The following is a 20138-nucleotide window of genomic DNA, read 5'->3' as shown; positions in this document are numbered from 1 at the left end:
ATGTAAAATGTGAGTTCTGTTGTTTTGAACTGCAAAAACAGAAGTGCAAAAAATCTTTAAAAGTACAACATTTTTTCACATCAATCATCATTCTTTGATATTTAGTTAGTTTTCAATTTTGTTATATTTTAATCCTCTATATATAGATAGTCTCAATAGCCTTAATTGTTTATAAAGTGAATATTGGCCAGACAGTGCACTTGAAATAACACATTCTCGAAGGCAGGCAAATGGGCTGAGGGGTTAAGGACATGTCTTAAACAGCGGTTGGGCTCTTTGATCATAACTGTTACTTAAATTCCCAACAAAATGAGCTCAATTAAAGCTTTACCGTTCTCAAAAGAGGAGGAAAAACTTTGAAAAGCTGAAATATCTACCACCCACACTGTGCAGCCAATTTAAAAAGCAGAATGTCTCAACCAGACTAGCAAGTTAAAAAAGCAAAGCAGGTCCTGCAGTGCACTGCATAGGGGAGAAATAGGATCTGCCTGTAATAATAAGCTACAAAATTTATTTCAGAATTACTTACTATTTGGAATCTCCCTCATTGCTTTAATGACAGCATGCACACTAGCATATATATATATATATATATATACACACTGTATATATACTATATATATATATATATACACACACACACATATATGTATATATATACATACATATATATATATATATATATATGTATGTACACACAGACACACTGACAGTGTTTCTGGTGGGGCCAACCCCACATAATCTACTGCTGGTCTAATCACAATAATCTCTCTCCTCCACAGCACACCCCCACACTGACTACTCCTCTCCAGGCCATCCCTTTGTGTCTGCGTTGCCATGGAGACCCCCTGAATGATGCAAGTCAGTTAGGATGTCGAGGGGGTTTTGTGTCCAGTTTTAACTGCCACAACCCCTGCGAGTGGAGAGGTGGGTGGTGCAGGAACATCCAATGTTTTCTTTTCAGGCCGCACACTATAAGGTCACGCTTGGGTATTGAGAGAGTGAAGAATGCATCTGTATGCGTCTCTCCGTATATGTATGTTTGGATTGGCAGGTAGAGATACTGAGAGATCCTTGGTATTGACACTGCTGCATGCTTCATCTTCAACTGTAAAAATATGTTCCAGACCAATTAAAGTTGAGTGTATATGTTTGCGTTTGCATATTTATCATTAAAAAAAGATGTGAGATCATAAAAATGGTTTGTTTTTTCATATTCACTGTCCTGATGAAGCTATTTGACATAACAGATATTTACATATATTCCACAACAAAAATTAATAACTGAATTTACACAAATGAATAACTTGGTTATTGATATGGTGTGTTGTTTCCTTGATGATCAATGACTGCTTGTATATTTTGTAATAGTTGTGCATGAGTCCCTGCTTTGTCCTGAGCAGTGAAGCAGCCCACTTTTCTTAAGAAAAATCCTCCAAGTACTGCATATTTTTTGATTTCCCACCATCTACTGCACATTTCAGTTCTTCCCAACTAGAGGTCGACTGATAGTGGATTTTGTTGATATCGAAAACTAAGGTGGTGGAAAAGGCAGATAACTGAATAATCAATTTAAAATCGATTTATAGAATGTTAAAAAAATTCTTCTTATTCTATCCTTAATATGACGGGCACAGACATAGAGGCTACAAGAGTCTAAAATGAATAAAATCCCAGATGCAGTTTATTTTTCAACCAAAATCCCAATGATAACCAGAAAAAGGTGCAATGTAAGACTTTTATCTATAAACAAGCTCAAAACACACTGGGGACTCTTATTTTGAAATGACAGCTCTGTTAAAATGCTTTAGATTTAAGTAATTACCAAATTAAGTTTTTATAGCCTATATATTTACCAGATAAAAGGTTTTGTATTTATATATTTCACCAGATGAGGTTTAATGAGGAATAAGGTTTATTGTTCACCAGAAAAGCCACACCCAAGTCTCTATGATATTCTGGTCCCTAAATATGGCTCAGGCTCCTCCACTGTAAATTTATGTAAAAATGTTTGTCAATTTATCATCCACCAGGCAAAAATCTTAAGTATGATCTCTTTGAAAAGTAATAGCACACCTTTCCTCAACAAGCCGTATGAATTGAGGTATGATGCCCAAGTATAATAATCCATATTATTAAGGTTAATCGAAGTACGATCAAATCCCTAACCTTAAGTATGAGCAAAAGTAATAGTGATGCCTGTCATAGCAAGGAAGCACTATTATTTAACGAAAAAGGGAGTTGAACCCTATATTCCACGCTCAACGTTTGCAGCACCTACGCAACTGCAACGGAATTGGCTCCTGCCAGCATAAAAACAAAAGACTCTTCATCAATATGCCCTCCGTGTCTGGGTGGCAGAAAGTGAGAACGAGTGAAAGAGAGAGAGACTTAGCGATGCATACATTCATTTCATTTAGAATTTCATTTGCCCCACGTCTTTCACACATTAATGAATCTAAAGTACTTAAGCAGGCAGCCCAGGGAGGCCGGTGGTGATTTGCATGAGAAGAGCAATGCATGCTGGGAAGGAGCGGTTAGTTAGGCCACTCTTTCAACGTTAAAAGAACAGCGAAAGGCTGGAGCAGAGAACATAGGAGAGTGATTCAACATTACTCCTATTAACAATGCATTACTGAGTCGAAATATAGCATTTATTAAAATAGAAACAGGTAGCAAGTGTTTCTGAAGACACAGTGGGTTTGTGATGAACAGGTTTATGCCAGTTGATTTAGGAAGAAGCCAAGGCATGAAGTTAAATGAAGTGACATGCTTAATTCAGGATTGCTTATGTAAGCACACAAACTATGCATGTGACAGTTTATGTAAGCATTTTATTATCTAAACATATATCTTATCTATATGAATGTTCCACAAACAGGCCAAGAATATACCCAAGCAAACAGAAGGGGATTATCCATGCAATATAAAAGATTGTGAACATGTTCGCTGTAGCAATGTCAGTTTGTTTTTATCAAGGAGATCTCCTGAGCCTGCAAAAATTCATTTTGTTTGACAAGAAATGCCATGAACTTGGTACGAACAGAAATAGCCTGGATTGTATGTGCTGTGCTCTCTTTAAAAACAAAGACATTTTAGATGGATGTCTATGTAAATGATACAGGGACATAACCACCACAGACATAAAGTCTCATTTAATAATGATTGCGTTAACTGTTCCTCTGTGTGCAGAAAAAGTTCTCACAGGTGCGTATGCAATGATATTTCGTCTTCCTTACATTCTAATGTTGATCAATGCGGATTATTCTAAATGAGGAAGCGCAAACCTGCAGTTACATATTACCATATAAGGGCGTTCCACACAAACTTACCTGTAAAACCATTTTTTACTCTCTGCGAACATATCCTTGTGCTCTCTGAATATGAAGCTGCACTGGACAGAATGCCTGGCAAAACCTTTGAGTAACGCTAAGTGTGAAATTCTCAAACTTAAAACACAAACACCTTTTATATGGATGGATGGACGGATGGATGGATGGATGCTGTAATTTAAACAGACAGACAGACAGATAGACAGATAGATGAGAGGCACCCACTGATTCATACCCCCCAATATTCAGATTAGAAGTTTATCAATGTGGGTTTTTTTAATAACCACTTCAATAATTTACCAACCCCCCCCATCTTAAATATTTGGTTACATTCTTAAAAGGAAGGACAGGTTCAATAAAGTCCTTTATAGATTAATGAAAATGGTCAATATTTTCAGAAATGTGGCTGTTGCGCATTTTGACCAGAACTCAACAAGTGCCATCAGCTGACAGACATATACAGAGGCTAATTAAAGAGTGTTTATATGAGTCTGTGTGTGTGAAGTCCTTCCAGTCCCTGTGCCACCCTTCTCTAAGCCTAATGAGGGTAATATTGTGTTGAGGATGATGATATCACAGAGGGACACAATGTTCCTCTGTCATTGATAACCAGTCTCAGCATGTCTGTTAATAATTGTGTTTTCACCACATGCAGGAGACAGCCACCCGAGCTAAAATAAGACAATATAGAATTATGGAAGAGAGATGCAATGGGCTATCTTGTTCCTTCTCTTTTCAAAATTAAATTAAACATATTCTTATAAAAGTGTTGAGACAAGCCACAAACTAGTCAATTTTTAAAATATGTAATTCACATTCCTAATGATGGTACCAGATGATACTATTATGGTACTTTGATATATATCATGGTACTGAATGATTAGCACAGTCACAAATCAAGAAATATATGCATGGTACTCCCAGATACTTTTTAAAAAATTAAAAAAAATACCATGGTATTGCAATTCTATAAAACATGGTATAAACCATGGTATTTTTTTTGTCAGTGAATGCCCCTTTGCAAAATTGTTTTCTTGCAAATAAAAACTCAAATGTCCAATGCACAAACTGTTATTTACTTTTTGACCCTGCCCTTAACCAACATGAAACCACTGAAAACTAAATGCAATCATAAACAAAGTGTTTGGCCATGCATTAACTTTTTGTACAGAGCAAAAAAAAAAAAAAAAAGAAAAAAGTGCAAGTGTAAAGACTTAATGTGTTCCCTTAAAGTTTGCAGATAAAAGAAACTGAGGTCTGTTTAATGAGTACCATTTTCCCCCTTGGTTTGAGGCTATAACATGTCCATCCAAACATTAGAAACTATTCCAGATGACCTCACTGCAAAAGGCACATTTGGAATGCTAACCCTCTTTAATAATTAATAGGGATTTGATACATGAGTAATTATTTTTCCAAACAAATTACGTCTCGGGCCCAAACCGATGCAACTTAATACACTGATGTAGTTCAGCATTATAAAGTCTTCTAATCATCTTTCATTATTTATTAACTTGGCTGAAATAAGATTTGACAGATCTGAGCTTTGCTATATCAACAGCATGCAAATCTCACGCCTGGTATTTTCATATCATAAATTTAAAGGAATGTACCATGCACTTTGGTCTTCAGAAACAAGGCTATGAATATATTGATACAACATTGTTTGAACACACAAATTAGAGACAGCTCTGTCATTGATGAATACATAGAAGGTTCTTTCTTTAACTACGGGCACTTTTATCTGCAAGGGGTGAATTTATATTTAAAAAAAAAAAAAAATATATATATATATATATATATATATATATATATATATATATATATGGTGGTATTGGAAACTTTACCATGCCATCATCTTTTTTTTTGCTACTTTTCAAATAACTCTCATGTAAAAATTTCACCCAGACTTTCAATTTTAAAATTTGAATATTCATAATACAAATATTTTTATTACATTTACATTTTTGCCTTTGATCATCTCAATAAAAAGTGAAATAAACAAATTTCAATATTTATTAAGTGATAATGATTTACTGTATATCAATAGTTAAATGTTACTGTATGGTACTGCAAAATATGCAAAAACTGAAAAAAAGTATTTAATTGTGTGTATTTATATTTAGGATACATAAAATGCTAATTCAAAAATGTTTTAAATGTAATTTCCACCACAGAATGCTATCAAACACAATACATAACTTGAGATGTGGTGGAAATGTTTATGACTTTGAAAAAAAACTCCCTGAGAGCCAGACATTTGCTGGAAAATGAGTGGAGAGCAGGCTACTTACTGTATGTTCACAAAACACATAATGCCCATAAACTGCCCTGGGACCTGGCCCAAAACCCTACCACAGTAAAGCTGGACACTGACCATCCAAACAAATTTGTTTCTGTGGAAATACCGCTGCATTGTATGCGAAACACTTAACTGTAAATGATAATATAAGGTAGCACCGTCATTACATAATTAAATCTGAAGAATGTATTTTCTGCGGCACTACCAACATCAAACAAAATATGAGGTGGAGTTCAGCATCTTAAAATTCTGCATTTGTGATAGCAACTATAAAATGGAAAGGTTTATAAAGCATGTGAGTGCAAACTCCAGGCTTGCAGACGGGATTATGGTTTATTTAGTCTGGGGAGACTACAGACTAGATGTCACCAAATCCATGCAATATAAGAAAAAGCAATAATGTCACTGGAGAATACAGTGGTGGTCACTACTAAAAGTCTCATAACCGACAGTGGATGGAAACGCCTTGGCACAAAGGCATACAAATGGGCAGGCAAGATCACAGCTTGTAATTTCTATGAAGCACGGGATGTACTAGCCAATACAGCGAGAGCTAAGTAACCTTCAGAACAACAACAACAACAAAAAAAAACATATACATTAAGGACACACTGGTGAAAAAATCTGTGAAAGAGCACTCAGTCAACATAAAAACGGCATTCACTACATATTGTACTTCCTTAATTTGACATTGTGGCAGCGGGGGCGTGGTCAAGCATCTCTCCGGAGAGAGAGAAAGCGGTAAGGGCGCTTACACCTGAGCTAAATTATGTCTAACACCTGTCTCTAATTTCAGTGAGCACGGGGAGAGCGGCATAAATAGAGCCACACAGCAGGTAGACGAGAGAGAGAGCCTGGGCACCAGAGACCAGAGTGTGAAGCGAAGACTTAATTATTGTAAATGTTGAGAGTTTATTTTGTGAAGTGGCTTACTGAACAACATAAAAAGCTCTAAGAGTGTACACCTGCTGTAGAGAGGGAAATAAAAATCCTTACCTGAACCAGGAAATCTGCTTCTCGCCTCCTCCTTCCACGGAGAAGTGTTACAGACATATTTACGAGTGAAATAATATTCAACGAAAAAGAAAATGTATGAGCATTTTAGTAATTGGGAACTGACTATATGGTGAAAAGTGGCGACACCCACTTTTGAAGAAGTTTTTAAAAGTTTTTAAAAGGGACAAGGAGACTGAAGGTCAAGTTCAAGTTCACCCTCACCTGCATCTTGATTGGAAAACCAATTGCAAAATTTTAGAAAGGCTGTATTATTTATAGTAACAGTGGCCTAAATTGATGCCTAAATAGCTATTGTGGTTAACAGAATCCAACAGCCCAAATAGCGGAGGTGACGTCAGATGAAAAGGAAAGTCGTTTCAGAAGTGGAGCAAGTTATTACATTTTGATGAAATATTATGAAGACAAACATTTTCGGTAACAATTACAAGAAGGTTGTATTTGTTAATATTTTTTTTTTCTCCCCAATTTGGAATGCCCAATTCCCAATGTGCTCTAAGTCCTCATGGTGGCGTAGTGACTTGTCACAATCCGGGTGTCAGAGGATGAATCTCAGTTGCCTCCATGTCCGAGACCGTCTATCCACACATCTTATCACGTGGCTCGTTGAGCGCATTACTGCGGAGACTTGGGGCATGTGGAGGCTTCACGCCATCCTCCGCGACATCCACGCACAACTCACCACGTGCCCCACCGAGAGCGAGAACCACATTATAGCGACCACGAGAAGGTTAACGCAACATGACTCTACCCACCCTAGCAACCGGGCCAATTGGTTGCTTAGGAAGCCTGACTGGAGTCACTCAGCACGCCCTGGATTCGAACTTGCGACTTCAGGTTTGGTAGTCAGTGTCTTTACTTGCTGAGTTACCCAGGCCCTCGTTAATATTTGTTAATTACATTAGTTAACATGAACTACCAATGAACAATCCTTTTGCACCATTTATTAATGTAAATATCAACATATACTAATACATTTTTAAAATGAAAAATGTTATGTTAACATTAATGCATTATGAACTAACATGAGCTAACAATGAACTATTGTATTTTCAAAAATTAACATGAACTAATATTTATAAATGTTTTAAAACAACGGTTCACTGTTAGTACATGATACCTAATACATTTACTAGTGTTAACGAATAGAACCTTATCATAAAGTGTTACCACATTTTCTTTAGAATAACATGCACTGATTGAATCATGCACAAAAAGACCTGGAATATGTATTAAGGAAATAAAAAAGTCAATTTTGATTTCATGTTGACCTTAAAATGGATTAGCATTATCGATATCTGTCAAATGTATGATTACACACACTGTTCTCCTTCCAAACAATATGGGAGGGTAATGGCGTGATTTCACAGCGTGATTTCACAGCGTGGTAAAATCATTGAGTGATCGGCGTGGTGTTAAGATGCTTGAGTAGGAGTTAATTAGCTACTTGTCTCTTGCACCGCTAGGGAGAAAGTAAGACACTATGAAGCGAGTACCCCATAGGCAAATTAAATGAGGGGCCAGTTATTACATTTCTGTCACTCATCTTCACAAAAGGTTGAATGTCTCATAAAAGTAATTCCTGGTCTGAAGCAGGAAAAAAAAAAAACACCCTTTCATCCATGCACCTCTATGTCCGTCAGTTATAAAAAAAAAAAAATAAAAAAAATGTGCATTGTTCCATTTTCTTTACAGAAAAAAAAATATCTTAATAACAAAGAAAATGTCACGGCTGATTTTTGCCATAACAGTGATCTACCTCTTTGGCAAAGTGCATTATTATATTAGTATTCTATCTGAGCATTACAAACAAACTCATTCTTTCTTGTGAATAGCATATCTAAGACCCCAGTGATGTATATGTACCATTCTCACATTTCTGGATTTGGAATGCAACTATAGAGGGGTAAACTTCTTTAGAAATGGATGGGAGACCACAGCTAATATTATTTTTGTGTTCCCATTTGCTCCAACAGCAAAAGAAAAAAAAAATGTGAAAAAAGAAAACAGAAAATAGATAGAGGTGGATTACAATTACAACACAATTTTTTTACTGTCACTCCCTCAGCAGCTGTATTTGAAACTCAATCATAGCAATGTTAGGATTTTCTTTATATTAATGCTGTGTAATACAACACAAAATATTATGATATAAATAAATACATATTATATAATTAAAAAATGTAAAATACAAAAATTGCTAAATTTAACCTGCTAAATTAAAGGTGCACTTGTGTCATCTTGGACATACACTAAAATCTAGTGGCTTGGATGCAGCATCATTTAAAATCAATAGTTTTCAGTTTCAGATGCTATTGTAGAAATGTAGTATTCACAGACGGCCATAATTACTTTAATGAGTGAAAGTGTCAAATAATGGGACTGTTACTGAGATTAAGCGAGTAGTATTCGGCTGATCATGTGATTCTAACATGGCAGCCCCCATGTGCAGACCCTCTCGATGTAGAATAAAACAGCTTTTATAAGATTACTGATATGACTGGAGTTTTCATTTTCCTACATATATTGCAAAATTACAATTCATTTCATTAGGAGTAAAACATTCTAATGAGGAAAAAATTACTTAGTGCACCTTTAAGGCGGAAATACATCCTTGCAGTCTTCGAAAAGTGTCCAGTTTATGTTTTTGTTGCATTATGGATGGACCAATAGAATTTGGTTGCTACAGACTAAACTCATCAGACAAACTCATATTCAAGCTTGGCTCTGTGTAAGCAAATCCCACTGCTCAGTCGCTTTGGAATAAAAAGATGCCTTACGTACGCTTGAGAGAACAGTAACTAGTAGCAACCTCATTCATCAAGTGCTTCATAATGCCTGCCACGAAGCCACTGTAAATGTCCTGGAACGGTGGTTCATTTATAAACATAAGATAGGCAGCTTTTGACTGCTCACACTATTGTTTTGTCCCAGAAATGGATCATGTTTCCTGTGACGTTCTTTAGATGAACATATTGATAATACGGGGTTGTCTCCTCTCTTGTTGGTGCTGTTTAGAATGAGAAACAACATCTGAAACAATTTGATTGTTACATTGTCTGAAGAATATGATTGCCTCCACGATGATAGGGCTTTGTTAGGTAGTTGCTAGGGTGTTCTGGGTGGTTGCTTTATGGCCCAAGTCAAAAGAGCCCACCCCAAGTCTCTACAATATTCTAGTACCTAGATTTAGCTCACGCCCCTTTTTCAATGTAAGTCTATGGAATTGTTTGCACGTTTTATCATCTGCTAGTTGAAATTAAAGTCTGACTGATAACACTAAAGCTTAATATTTGGGTTAGGGGTTGTTCAAATCCGAACAATACATTCAAGATCAGGTTATGAGGAACATTCACATAGCACATTCAGGCCACAGCGTTATAATCGATGTATGCAAATAAATAGATTCTTAAGCAAAATTCCTCAGGTTACGAGTTTTGGCCATTAGTGCATTGGACATTCTAAAGAAAGCAAGGTCATGCTCTGTAGATCCTATTTGGCTTTGAGCTGAATTCTAGCCTATCGTAGGAAAATGTGCAAAGCATGCTCTCTTCCCCCTCAAGCCCTCCTATATTAAGGCTCTGACGTTTGGAGAGTATTGACTGACACACTGAGTGGCCATGCTGTCTCTTCCTCAGTGACCTCTACCCGGTATGACTCACAATACCGAACCCAGCAGGGCCTTCAAAGTGCGCAGAGAACTGACGACAGCTAGGGGTAGGGGCGGGATTGGAGGGGAACGGGTGGTGGATGTAGAAAAAGAGAGAGAGACTGCACATGACAGCATATGCCGCACATCTGCTCTCCTCGTTCCAACCGCAGCCGTGTCAATGTAACACTCCAACATGCACAGCTGATGACTGCGATTTTACAAAAACCTCAAACTTCAACGAGGAAATTCCGTTCGCAATATACCATCATCTCCCATTTAAAGGGATAATTCACCCAAATATGAAAATTCTGTCATCATTTACTCATGCTCATGTCGTTACAAACTTGTATGACTTTTTTTTTGCATGGAACACAAGAGGAAACATTTTGAAGAATGTTGATCTGTTGCTCCATTTGCTATATAAAGAAAGTGAATGGTAACATTTTCTTTTGTGTTCCACTAAAGGACGAAAGTCAGATTTGGAACAACATGAGGGTGAGTACATGATTACAGAATGTTTATTTTTGATTAAACTATTCTTTTAAAGATGGAGTATGTCATTTCTGTGCCACTAGCGCCACCAAACAGAACTGCAATACAGCTTTCTGAATACGCCGTCTGCCGTTGGTCAAACAAAGATATAGGTCTGCCCACAACTACCGTTATTGTGTTTGTAAAGACGAGTCACTCAAAACAAACAAGAGGAATTTTCATAGCACCACAAATACACAGTGTTTACAGTTTAAGAAAATGAACCTATGATTAGCTTACTTATAGTTGTCTCTGCATATTAAGCTTGGAAAGTATTTTAACAGAAAAAGTTACATACTTAAGCTTGAAGATAGAAGGGGCAAAAGGCCTAACTGGGACAAGACTGTAAGCTCCTTTATTTGGTCCAAGGGTAAGCTAGTCAGATTTACCTGTTACATCATTAGCTAGCTCAGACCGCGGCTAGGGCACAGGGAGTTACGCTGACGTAACCTGAATAAACAGAGTGTTAGGAACAGGCAAGACTTTGCCAGTTTCACGACCTCAGACCAATGGAATGATGGCCTTGTGCAAATATATCAAAGATGTCATGCTGGCAAGGCTAGATAGTAAAAAGTACCAGATAACACAAAAGAAAAGGTATTTCTTCTAAGACACAGAACAAACGTAAAAAAAAAAAAAAAAACTTTGATGGGATGTGCGGAAGTTTTTGGATGTTAAAAAAAATATTTTATCCTAGTTGAATGTGCGTGTTGAGACATCTATAAGTAAGCCATTTATGTTTTCATTCCCTTGAAAATTTTTAACACTGTGGCTCTGTGGTGCTATCAAAATATTGCTAATTACATGTGACGCGAGTTTGAGGCAGGACTATCCATCTGCACAACCAATGGAAAACGAACATACCGTTCTTTTCTGCAATTCCGTTTGGTGCCTCTAATGGTGCCGAAATGACATACTTCACCTTTAAACAGCGTATAACTGCTGTTTACTACTTTAATATGGCTGTAAATACCTAATTCAACACGAGTCACGAGCCTCAGCTGTATTTTTCCGTGGCTAGCATGTGTACGCAGTTGATTACCTTGCTAATGTTTACCTTATTAGCATTGCTTTGTTTGCTTTTGTCAATTTATCTCTGCAAAAAGAAAATCTATAAATCTAGCTACATTTATGTTATAGGAGCTCTTAAATCCAATGTACTACAACTGCTCCTGTTCAACAGATCAAATACCACTCGAACAGACAGATTGTGCGTTTGCGTTGAGCAGCAGCAGTAAAGATATGAAGAACAGCTGACAGGGTCTATGCTGCCAGTGCTGACATCCGCTTGTGGAAGCTTTCACAGGTCGTTTGCGGAAGGAGAATGACACCAAAGCCAACAGCAAGCTGCTGAGACTTTGAAAATGTCTTGCTGGGAGTCTTCCACAGTCACTTTTACAGCTGATGGCACATCTTAAAGTGGAGCCTTTTAGGAAGCAGAGATAGATGGAGAGAAGGGCTGTTGGGCCTTTAGTTAAAAATATGCAAAGGCAATATTTGGAGCATCATGTCCTATCGAAGGTCGCAGGTAATAGTCCCTTGGATTTAAAAACACTGACAAAACAAATAACTGCAGGGGAACAAATTGGAAGATGCAGGAGCAAGTATGTCTTTACGTAAGTTCTCTTAAAAGCCCCTGAATTCAATAGAAATGTTTGGTAACCTTGGTGCATCAGTTAGCATTAATTCTCAAGTTTTTCATAAGGTTTAATGACAGAACATGCCTGTGTTAATCTTCCTTGATGCAGTGCTGTTCTCATCAGCAGTCCAGATGTGTCAGCATGAACAAGGAGAGAGATGCTGGTTGAACCAAAATGTAGATTTTAATGATGATGATGAAGACAATATAAAACAAAAATAGCACTAGGCTTGGTAAACAAAAGAATGACTTCAGCTCAATACCACAATAGATGAGACTAGACAACGAGTGAGGAAACAGGAGGGAATATACGCAAACACAGGAAATCACAATACAAGGTACAACTGGGAACACTGATGGGAAACAAGTAACGTAATGATGATGGTGCATGCTGGGAAATGAAGTGTGGGGAAAAACTACAACATAAAAGTCCATGACAGTGTCAAACTTAGAGTCCGTGAGCAAGAAGGGATGATGACGTGACAGACGTGACAAGATGTAGAAAATCAACACAGATTGAGAGAAGCGAGAGTGATTACTGTCTTTTTTCTATTCTAGAGTGGTTTGATGTAGTTCTTGGTTGTGGCTTTGTTCTACGCACCATTAAAGGGATAGTTCGTCCAAAAATTTAAATTCTATCATTATTTATTCACCCTCATTATTACATTATCTCAGTCACCATTCATTTTAATTTTATGGACAAAAAATGCAATGAAAGTGACAAAGGCTAACATTCTGCCTAATAACTCCTTTTGTGTTCCACAGAAGAAAGAAAGTCATACAGGTTTTTAGAATTTTAATTTTTTGGATGAACTCTTTCCTTAAGCCAGCAGGGAGGATCTTTGACAATCTACACTCATTATATGATGTACGAAGATAAATCAACGCTGTATTCACTTCACTCTGCAGATTTTTCACCAGTAGCAGCCGTTAAGCAAAGTATTGCTGCTGAAAATGCTGCTGATCCTCCTAGAAAACCACAATCTTTCTCTCCCATTGCCATTTTAAGTTCTTTCCTTATGAGAAATGAAAAATAAGCCCCCGTTTTAGCAGAAGCCTGTATTAGACAGTCAGAGTGTTCCAAGAACAGTGCGATCCTCTCCCAGGGCTATATAACTCTGTGGGAGGCTTCTACAGGTGGGTCGCTGCTGGCAAAATTTCTGTCTGTGTGTCCTGTTACTGAAAAATGAGGTGCGAGCCAGTGGATACAGTGGGCTAAGGTCTGATTGAAATATTGAGTATCTTATTACTTTCAGTATAGAAATACAACAAATCACTGCAGTGATATTAATATATATATTAAATTAGAACTGCAATTAATTTATCAGAAGGAATATGAACTCTAATACGTCTCTTAAATTTGATTTTTACATATTGTGTTGTTTTCCCATGCAAAAGATGCAGCCACAATTCTAGGATGTTGTTATGCGGTTGCTAGGGTGTTCTGGGTGGTTGCTAGGGCATTGCTACTGTAGATGGTTGATAGGGTGTTTTGGGCAGTTGTTAACTGGGGTTTCCCCCAAGTCTCTTTGATATTCTGATCTCTAGATAGGGCTCGGATCCCACCTACAATGTAAATCTTTGGGATTTTTTCGCTTATTTATAATCCATCACGGAAATTCCAATCACTTAGAAAGGGAATAGCACACCTCTCCTCATCAAGCCGCATGATTTTTAGGTATTATTCATGTATCATTCAGTCTGTATTACAAATGGTTCAGGACGGATTACACACTGATGAGCTATAGTAATAGTCAAGTCATTTTTATTTGCATAGCGCTTTTTACAACACACATAGTTTCAAAGCAGCTTTACAGAAAATCATGTGATCATTGTGTAGTTTGATTAAATATGATTGTAAATTGTGTATTAAAATAGTAATGTTTGCCTTAGCAAGCATCATTAACAAAAACATAGTCTCTCTTGGGGCTGGTCGATATGGCAAAAAATATTAATACGATATTTTGGTTTATATTGTTCGATATTGATATTTATCATGATTAGGGCTGAAACGCTTAATCAAAGTTATCGACAACATCGACAATAAAACATTTCCGTTGTCGAATAGTCGTTTGATCTCATTTAACGCAACATGAGATCATTTGAAATGCTAATGATGACACAGGAGAGCAGCACTTCAGCTTGTGCTTGATTTAGGAGAGGAAGAAAATATAGCTCACAGTCCAGATGCACTCCAAACTTTCCAAATAGATTAAGGTGATGTAGATCGCAAAGTATGAGGGAATTATACAAAAATGCAAAATAAGTAAATACAGAAGCAATGTCGTATCTGATGATCCGCTTGACCAAAACTTGCCTGTCAGAGTGTCTAAAAAGGAAACACCCCGGCGTTATTTCTTTAATGCATCCTTTGTTAAAGTTCAAATAATAAGGATGCAGGTTGTATAAATAGCTCAAACTCTGAAACTGGCATTGCTCTGTGCGGTCAGAGCCGCTTGAAAAACAGCGTGAGAGAGTTTCAAACTTCTCCTGGCTGATACACTGTCTCGCCCGGAGACGCTCATCACTCGCGCGTGCTTGCTGCAGCTAGATTATAACGGGATAGCTCCCGATGTAGTGAATCATAATATATGTGTCACGGTGTGTATCTTATCGTGAAAAAAATCTGATATTCGAGCTCTATTAGGAAGAGAGAGTTTGTTTTTTGTGAGTTAAAGATTAATCAAAGTGACCATAAAGGTGAGAGAGTGCAGTCTTAGCCCATTATACAATGCAAAAAATTGGTTTTAGATTTGTCTTTTTTGGTTTGTTTTCCAATATAAATATTGAAATCTCGTACATTTACTTTAGGAGCTCTACTGCAGAAGAAAAAATTGATAATGGAGAATGTTGAATATAATATTCAATATTTAAATATTTTAAAACATCAAAAAATCCTTACAACAAGAAACATTTACCTGAGAAGCAACATATAATATGTTTTGACTTCCTTTCAGGTGACTTTGCTGCACTAGCAAAAGTATGAACAAGTGAAAAAATACACTTATATTCAAAATACACTTATATTCAAAATACACTTATATTCAAGATAAATTCTCTGATACGTTCTCTGAAAGCAAGTCTAAATATCTTATATGTTGCTCCTCAAGTAAATGTATCTTGTTTTAAGGATTTTTAGATCATTTTAAATTAAAAACAAGACAAAAACACTTGATTACAATAGGATTTTTTACAGTGATTTTTTTTATTTTTTATGAATTAAACAATAGAAAGTATTTGTTTTCCTTGTAATTCAGTGAATGTCATTCAGAGATGATTTTGTCATCTTTATTGTTAGAAAGCACATTTAATACAACATTTTAACTCGGGCACAAGCTGAATAGTCGGTTAAGAGCTAATGATTAATCATTGAAATAATCACCCGAATAGTCGAATAATCATTCTAATAATCGTTAGATTAGTCGATTATCAAAATAATCGTTAGTTGCAGCCCTAATCATGATATAAATTTCATACCATTAATGGAGGAGGAAATGCATTCCACATGTTTGTTAAACCTCAAGGATGAATGTTAACATAAATTGTTTGTTTACAAGTAAACCCCAGAGGGTAAGCTACCTTTTAAGTATACTCAGTTTAGGATTTAATCCTACATAAGGTGTGTGTGACCTCTTTTCGATGAAATGCTGCCAATTTCATAATCTTTAGCTGACGTTTGACTCCACTGAAAGACTCTGTGATGCTCCACACTCCAGCTCAGGTGGCGGTAATGCACCATAAGCTGGACTGCTACAACCAAATAAACATCACACGAAGAAACACTTTCTTGCCTGTGGCAGCACTATGGATCATGAAAACCCGTTTAACTAAATAGTACATAAATAAAACAGCAATGGTTTTGATGTAGGAGCATTGTCAGTGCTGTCTTGTTCGGTACACAACGATATTAGTTGGATAGTTAGCTAGCGGCTACCGAGCCTCATTACAAAGATTCCGTGACAGCAGGGCTATGTTGCTAGCCTGCTAATACTTCATGACTGTGATTCAGTTAGCTAGTTGTGTATATAACTTTACCAAACTGCTTGCATTTTCAGCGAGACATACCTGGTCCGATTGTCTGGATGTAGAACATAGGCTAAATATCGAAAATCGAAAAATACTCAAAAGTTTATCATCTATATCAATTTTTAAAAAAATGATAAATATCTATAGTTTATCCCCCAGCCCTAGTCTCTCTTATGTCTTATTCTTCCTTTCACCAAGGCTAAGGGCTGATGGCGGTGTGTCGAATCTGTTCATTGTCAGCTGTTTTTTACTCTTTATTCCAGAAGAGAGGAAATTAAGGGATCATCTTCTGCATGGACTTCCACAAGAGAGTGAGAACACCAAAGCTACCAGTAATAACACCTCCCATCCAAGTCTTTGCACTTAACTCATCTCCTTCATCTTAATTCAACAATGAAAACAGTGACAATTGCTCAGTTATCAATAAGATGGGCATTTGATGGTCAGTTTCTAATATAATCTATTTGAAACTGCTTGCCTTAAACAGATCTCTAACAAATGGTGGAAAGAATATTTTTAGTCCAATCACTGTGTCTTGTTTTTGTTTTTAGAGAGTTTGGAGAGATGATTATGTTTGTCAGCAGCAGATTACTTGTAAATCCCTCTGCAAATCTTCTTCAACAAACTTGGATAGATCATTAATTAAATGCTCATTTACTGTGACCTTGAGCCCAAAGCATGTTGTTCTGTTATATTCAGCCTGTTTGATCTTAGATCGTTTTCCTACATTTTAACCAATGACATAAGCACAATTTGAAAGAAGAATCGAGCAGTCAACACACTTCTTGATAGTTTCCACTCTCCTCTGTAATTTCCTAAACAAGACAAGCATTTTCATAGCTTGAAATATGTCTGCCCTCGTTTAGTAGCAATGCTGGTGGCATCCTAAAAGTTACGTCTATGTAGAACACATCTGGCAGCACTTGGACTGACTCATTCCTCTGGGTTTCTCTCGGGGTTGCTGTGTGGTCATACACCTACCCTAACCCACTCTTAGTCTGCAACACGGCAACCCAACAGAACAAGCTTCTGTGTGAACTGGGCCTAAGTCTACACAAAACTGCCCAATCTGGCCCGTGAAACCCAAACACGGCTATATGTAAATGAAAGAGTTGACTGGTGAAAAAATAAGCAGCTTTTAAGTGAGGCATCTGTTTCTAATGTTGGCACTCTGGTGTGGATTACAGGAAAATATTGCTGGGGAACTGAGAGTGACCCCATATCTTCATCCCTAAGGAGAGACGAAATGTAACTAGCCCCTTGCTTACAGACAACTCCTTCATAATGCATTTCTTTGGGCTGCTTTTCAAAACATATTGCTTATTCCTAGGAACTCCAATGAGGACAGTATCCCCACTGAAAAAACAGCTGGTTTGCCAGTCTAATTGATCTTCTAGCCTGTTTTGGGCACTGTCAGCTGGCCAGGCTGGGAAACAAGCTAAACCAGCTGAACACCAGCTTGGCCAGGAAGGGAGACCAGCTAGACCATCTTATACTAGACAAAATGCCAGCAAAAGACCAGCAAAGAATAATGCCATTGACTATGATAAATGAGTATCATAAAGCATTTGTAGTGAACATTTGTCGATCGAGTCCATATTGGCGTGCAGTCAAAAGAATATACTTTGAAATGTTAAGTGCTCGAAAGTGTGCTGGAAGGAATGGCATGTGGAAAAATAAGTATACCCTAGCCTTAAGAGCACCAAAAAGATCAGCCATCTTAGGCTGGTTTAAGCAGGATTTTTTCGATCAGAGAAGACTGAAGCAAGAGAGGAAAAAAGATCTGCTGCAAATATCTACTAGGTGCTGCCACCATGAAGCTGTACCATGTTGTAAAACACACTAAACAGACAATTTTAATTTTTAAAGCAGGACACAAGATGTTTTTATCACATTAAACAAGATAAGGAAGCGGTTTCTCAGCAAGCCTTTGAATTTTATGACTCCCTCTAACAGCACAGGTAGTGGAAGTTCTGGGTTTTTTAATATAGTGTGCACACCACCAGGAATAATAGGACAACTACCTACAAATTGAAAAATAACTTTTTACAGAGAACATTTTAAAAGGAGTAATTTTGATGAAAGCCAGGACAACATTTCCTTCTCTTACAAAACAAGTGGCGACTGCCTTACCTGTAGTATCTAGATTGCAAGTAGGTAGAGCACACAGCTTTGGAGACGTGACTTGCAGAACCAAAGTCAATGACCTTGACCCTGTAGGGCTGCCGAGCTGGGTCTACAAGCATGATGTTCTCGGGTTTCAGGTCAGCGTGGATCAGTCCAAGGCTCTTGAGCTTCATGAGGGCAGTGGCCACCTGCTGCAGGATCGGTCGTATGTACTTGAGCGGCAACGGGCTGAACTTGTTCTGCTTGAGGAAGTCGTACAGGTTCTGCTCTAACATCTCGAAGACCAGGCACGTGTGGTTCTTGTGCTGGAAGCACTCGTACGCCCTAACAAAGTTGTAGTCATCCGCACTCTCTGTGCTCAGCCGTGCCAAGATGCTCACCTCAATCTGGCCTTGCCGTGCGTAAGAAGGGTGGTTCTTCAGGATCTTGATAGCCACTATCTCACTGGTCCCCCGTTTCCAGCACTTCACCACTTGCCCGAAAGTACCTCGACCCAGGAACTCCAGCACCTCATAGGTGTTGGTCATAGAGCAAAGCACCTCATGTTGCAAGAGCTGGTAGTCACCCTCACTATTGGCCCCACTATTCTTGGACGTCGCTGTAGTGGATGCTGTCGCCGTTGCAGCGGTGTTCCCGCTCTGCAAACTGTTCTGAATCATGGGTGCGGTTGGCTGTTGCTCCTCGACCACGTGCACGCTACTTCCACTGCCACTGCCGTTGTTGTTGTCCAGCTCTTCACTTTTCCGCTTAAGCCCGCATCGCTGGTACGTATCCAGCAGACTGACGGTGCTGCGGCGTGTCAGGTTGTGGCCTCCACTGCCGCTCCCACTACTGCCGGTGCTGCCCAACAGTTGACCAGCTGCCCCAGATGTGCTGCTGGCCGAGGCCACTACTATGTGCCCTGAGCCGGCTGGGAAGAGGAGGGCCTGTTCGTAGGACAGGGAAGAGTTGGAGACCTGGAGACTGGCGCCGCTGATGCCCAATGGGGCAACTGAGACACTCTGCTTGCTGTTCTGACTGTAGACCTTGCTGTGCGTGCCGTACCCTGTCATATCCCAGTTGCAACTCTGCTCCACCTTCAGTTTCTTCACGCTAAAGAAGGCACTTGACTGGAGAGTGTGAGGGGAGAAGACTTGCACTTGCGAGGCCATACCTGAAGAAAAAGAGGTGGGGAAGAGAGAGAGAGAAAGTGAGAGGAGGGAATGTAAGACTTAGAATGAAATTCGAGTATAAGCTTTAAATAAAACTCTTACAGGTCACGGCAGGCCAGTTTAATAGACTTAGAGTCCAGATGCTAACTAATAAAATAACCGTTTTACAAATACCCTGCACACTTGCACTTTGATTGCTCATCAGTGTTCAGGCTTAAAACTAACGTTGACAGAGCCTGCTTCAGGTCAGCACCTGGACTGGTTTTCCCATATACTGTATATTTATGAATATTGTTACATTAAGTGAATAGACATTATATATCAACTATATATCAAAAAACTTTTCCAATAACATGCATGGCTT

At 38.1% G+C, this 20138-nt stretch overlaps 1 protein-coding gene across 5 annotated transcripts in view; it reads right to left on the bottom strand.

The window, feature by feature from the left end:
- The window catches only part of hipk2 (homeodomain interacting protein kinase 2), a 133987-nt gene that overhangs the window by 73373 nt on the left and 40476 nt on the right, over window positions 1-20138 (bottom strand). For all 5 annotated transcript variants that reach the window (XM_051723917.1, XM_051723916.1, XM_051723914.1 and 2 more), the window contains one exon: window positions 18630-19776. In XM_051723917.1, coding sequence (XP_051579877.1) covers window positions 18630-19776 — 1147 coding nt within the window. The remainder of the gene's footprint in view (window positions 1-18629; window positions 19777-20138) is intronic.

Source organism: Myxocyprinus asiaticus, chromosome 18 (genome assembly GCF_019703515.2).
Source record: "Myxocyprinus asiaticus isolate MX2 ecotype Aquarium Trade chromosome 18, UBuf_Myxa_2, whole genome shotgun sequence".
NCBI classification, from domain to species: Eukaryota; Metazoa; Chordata; class Actinopteri; order Cypriniformes; family Catostomidae; genus Myxocyprinus; species Myxocyprinus asiaticus.
Note: the sequence above shows the minus strand (reverse complement) of the source record. Positions and strands in the feature narration are given on the sequence as shown.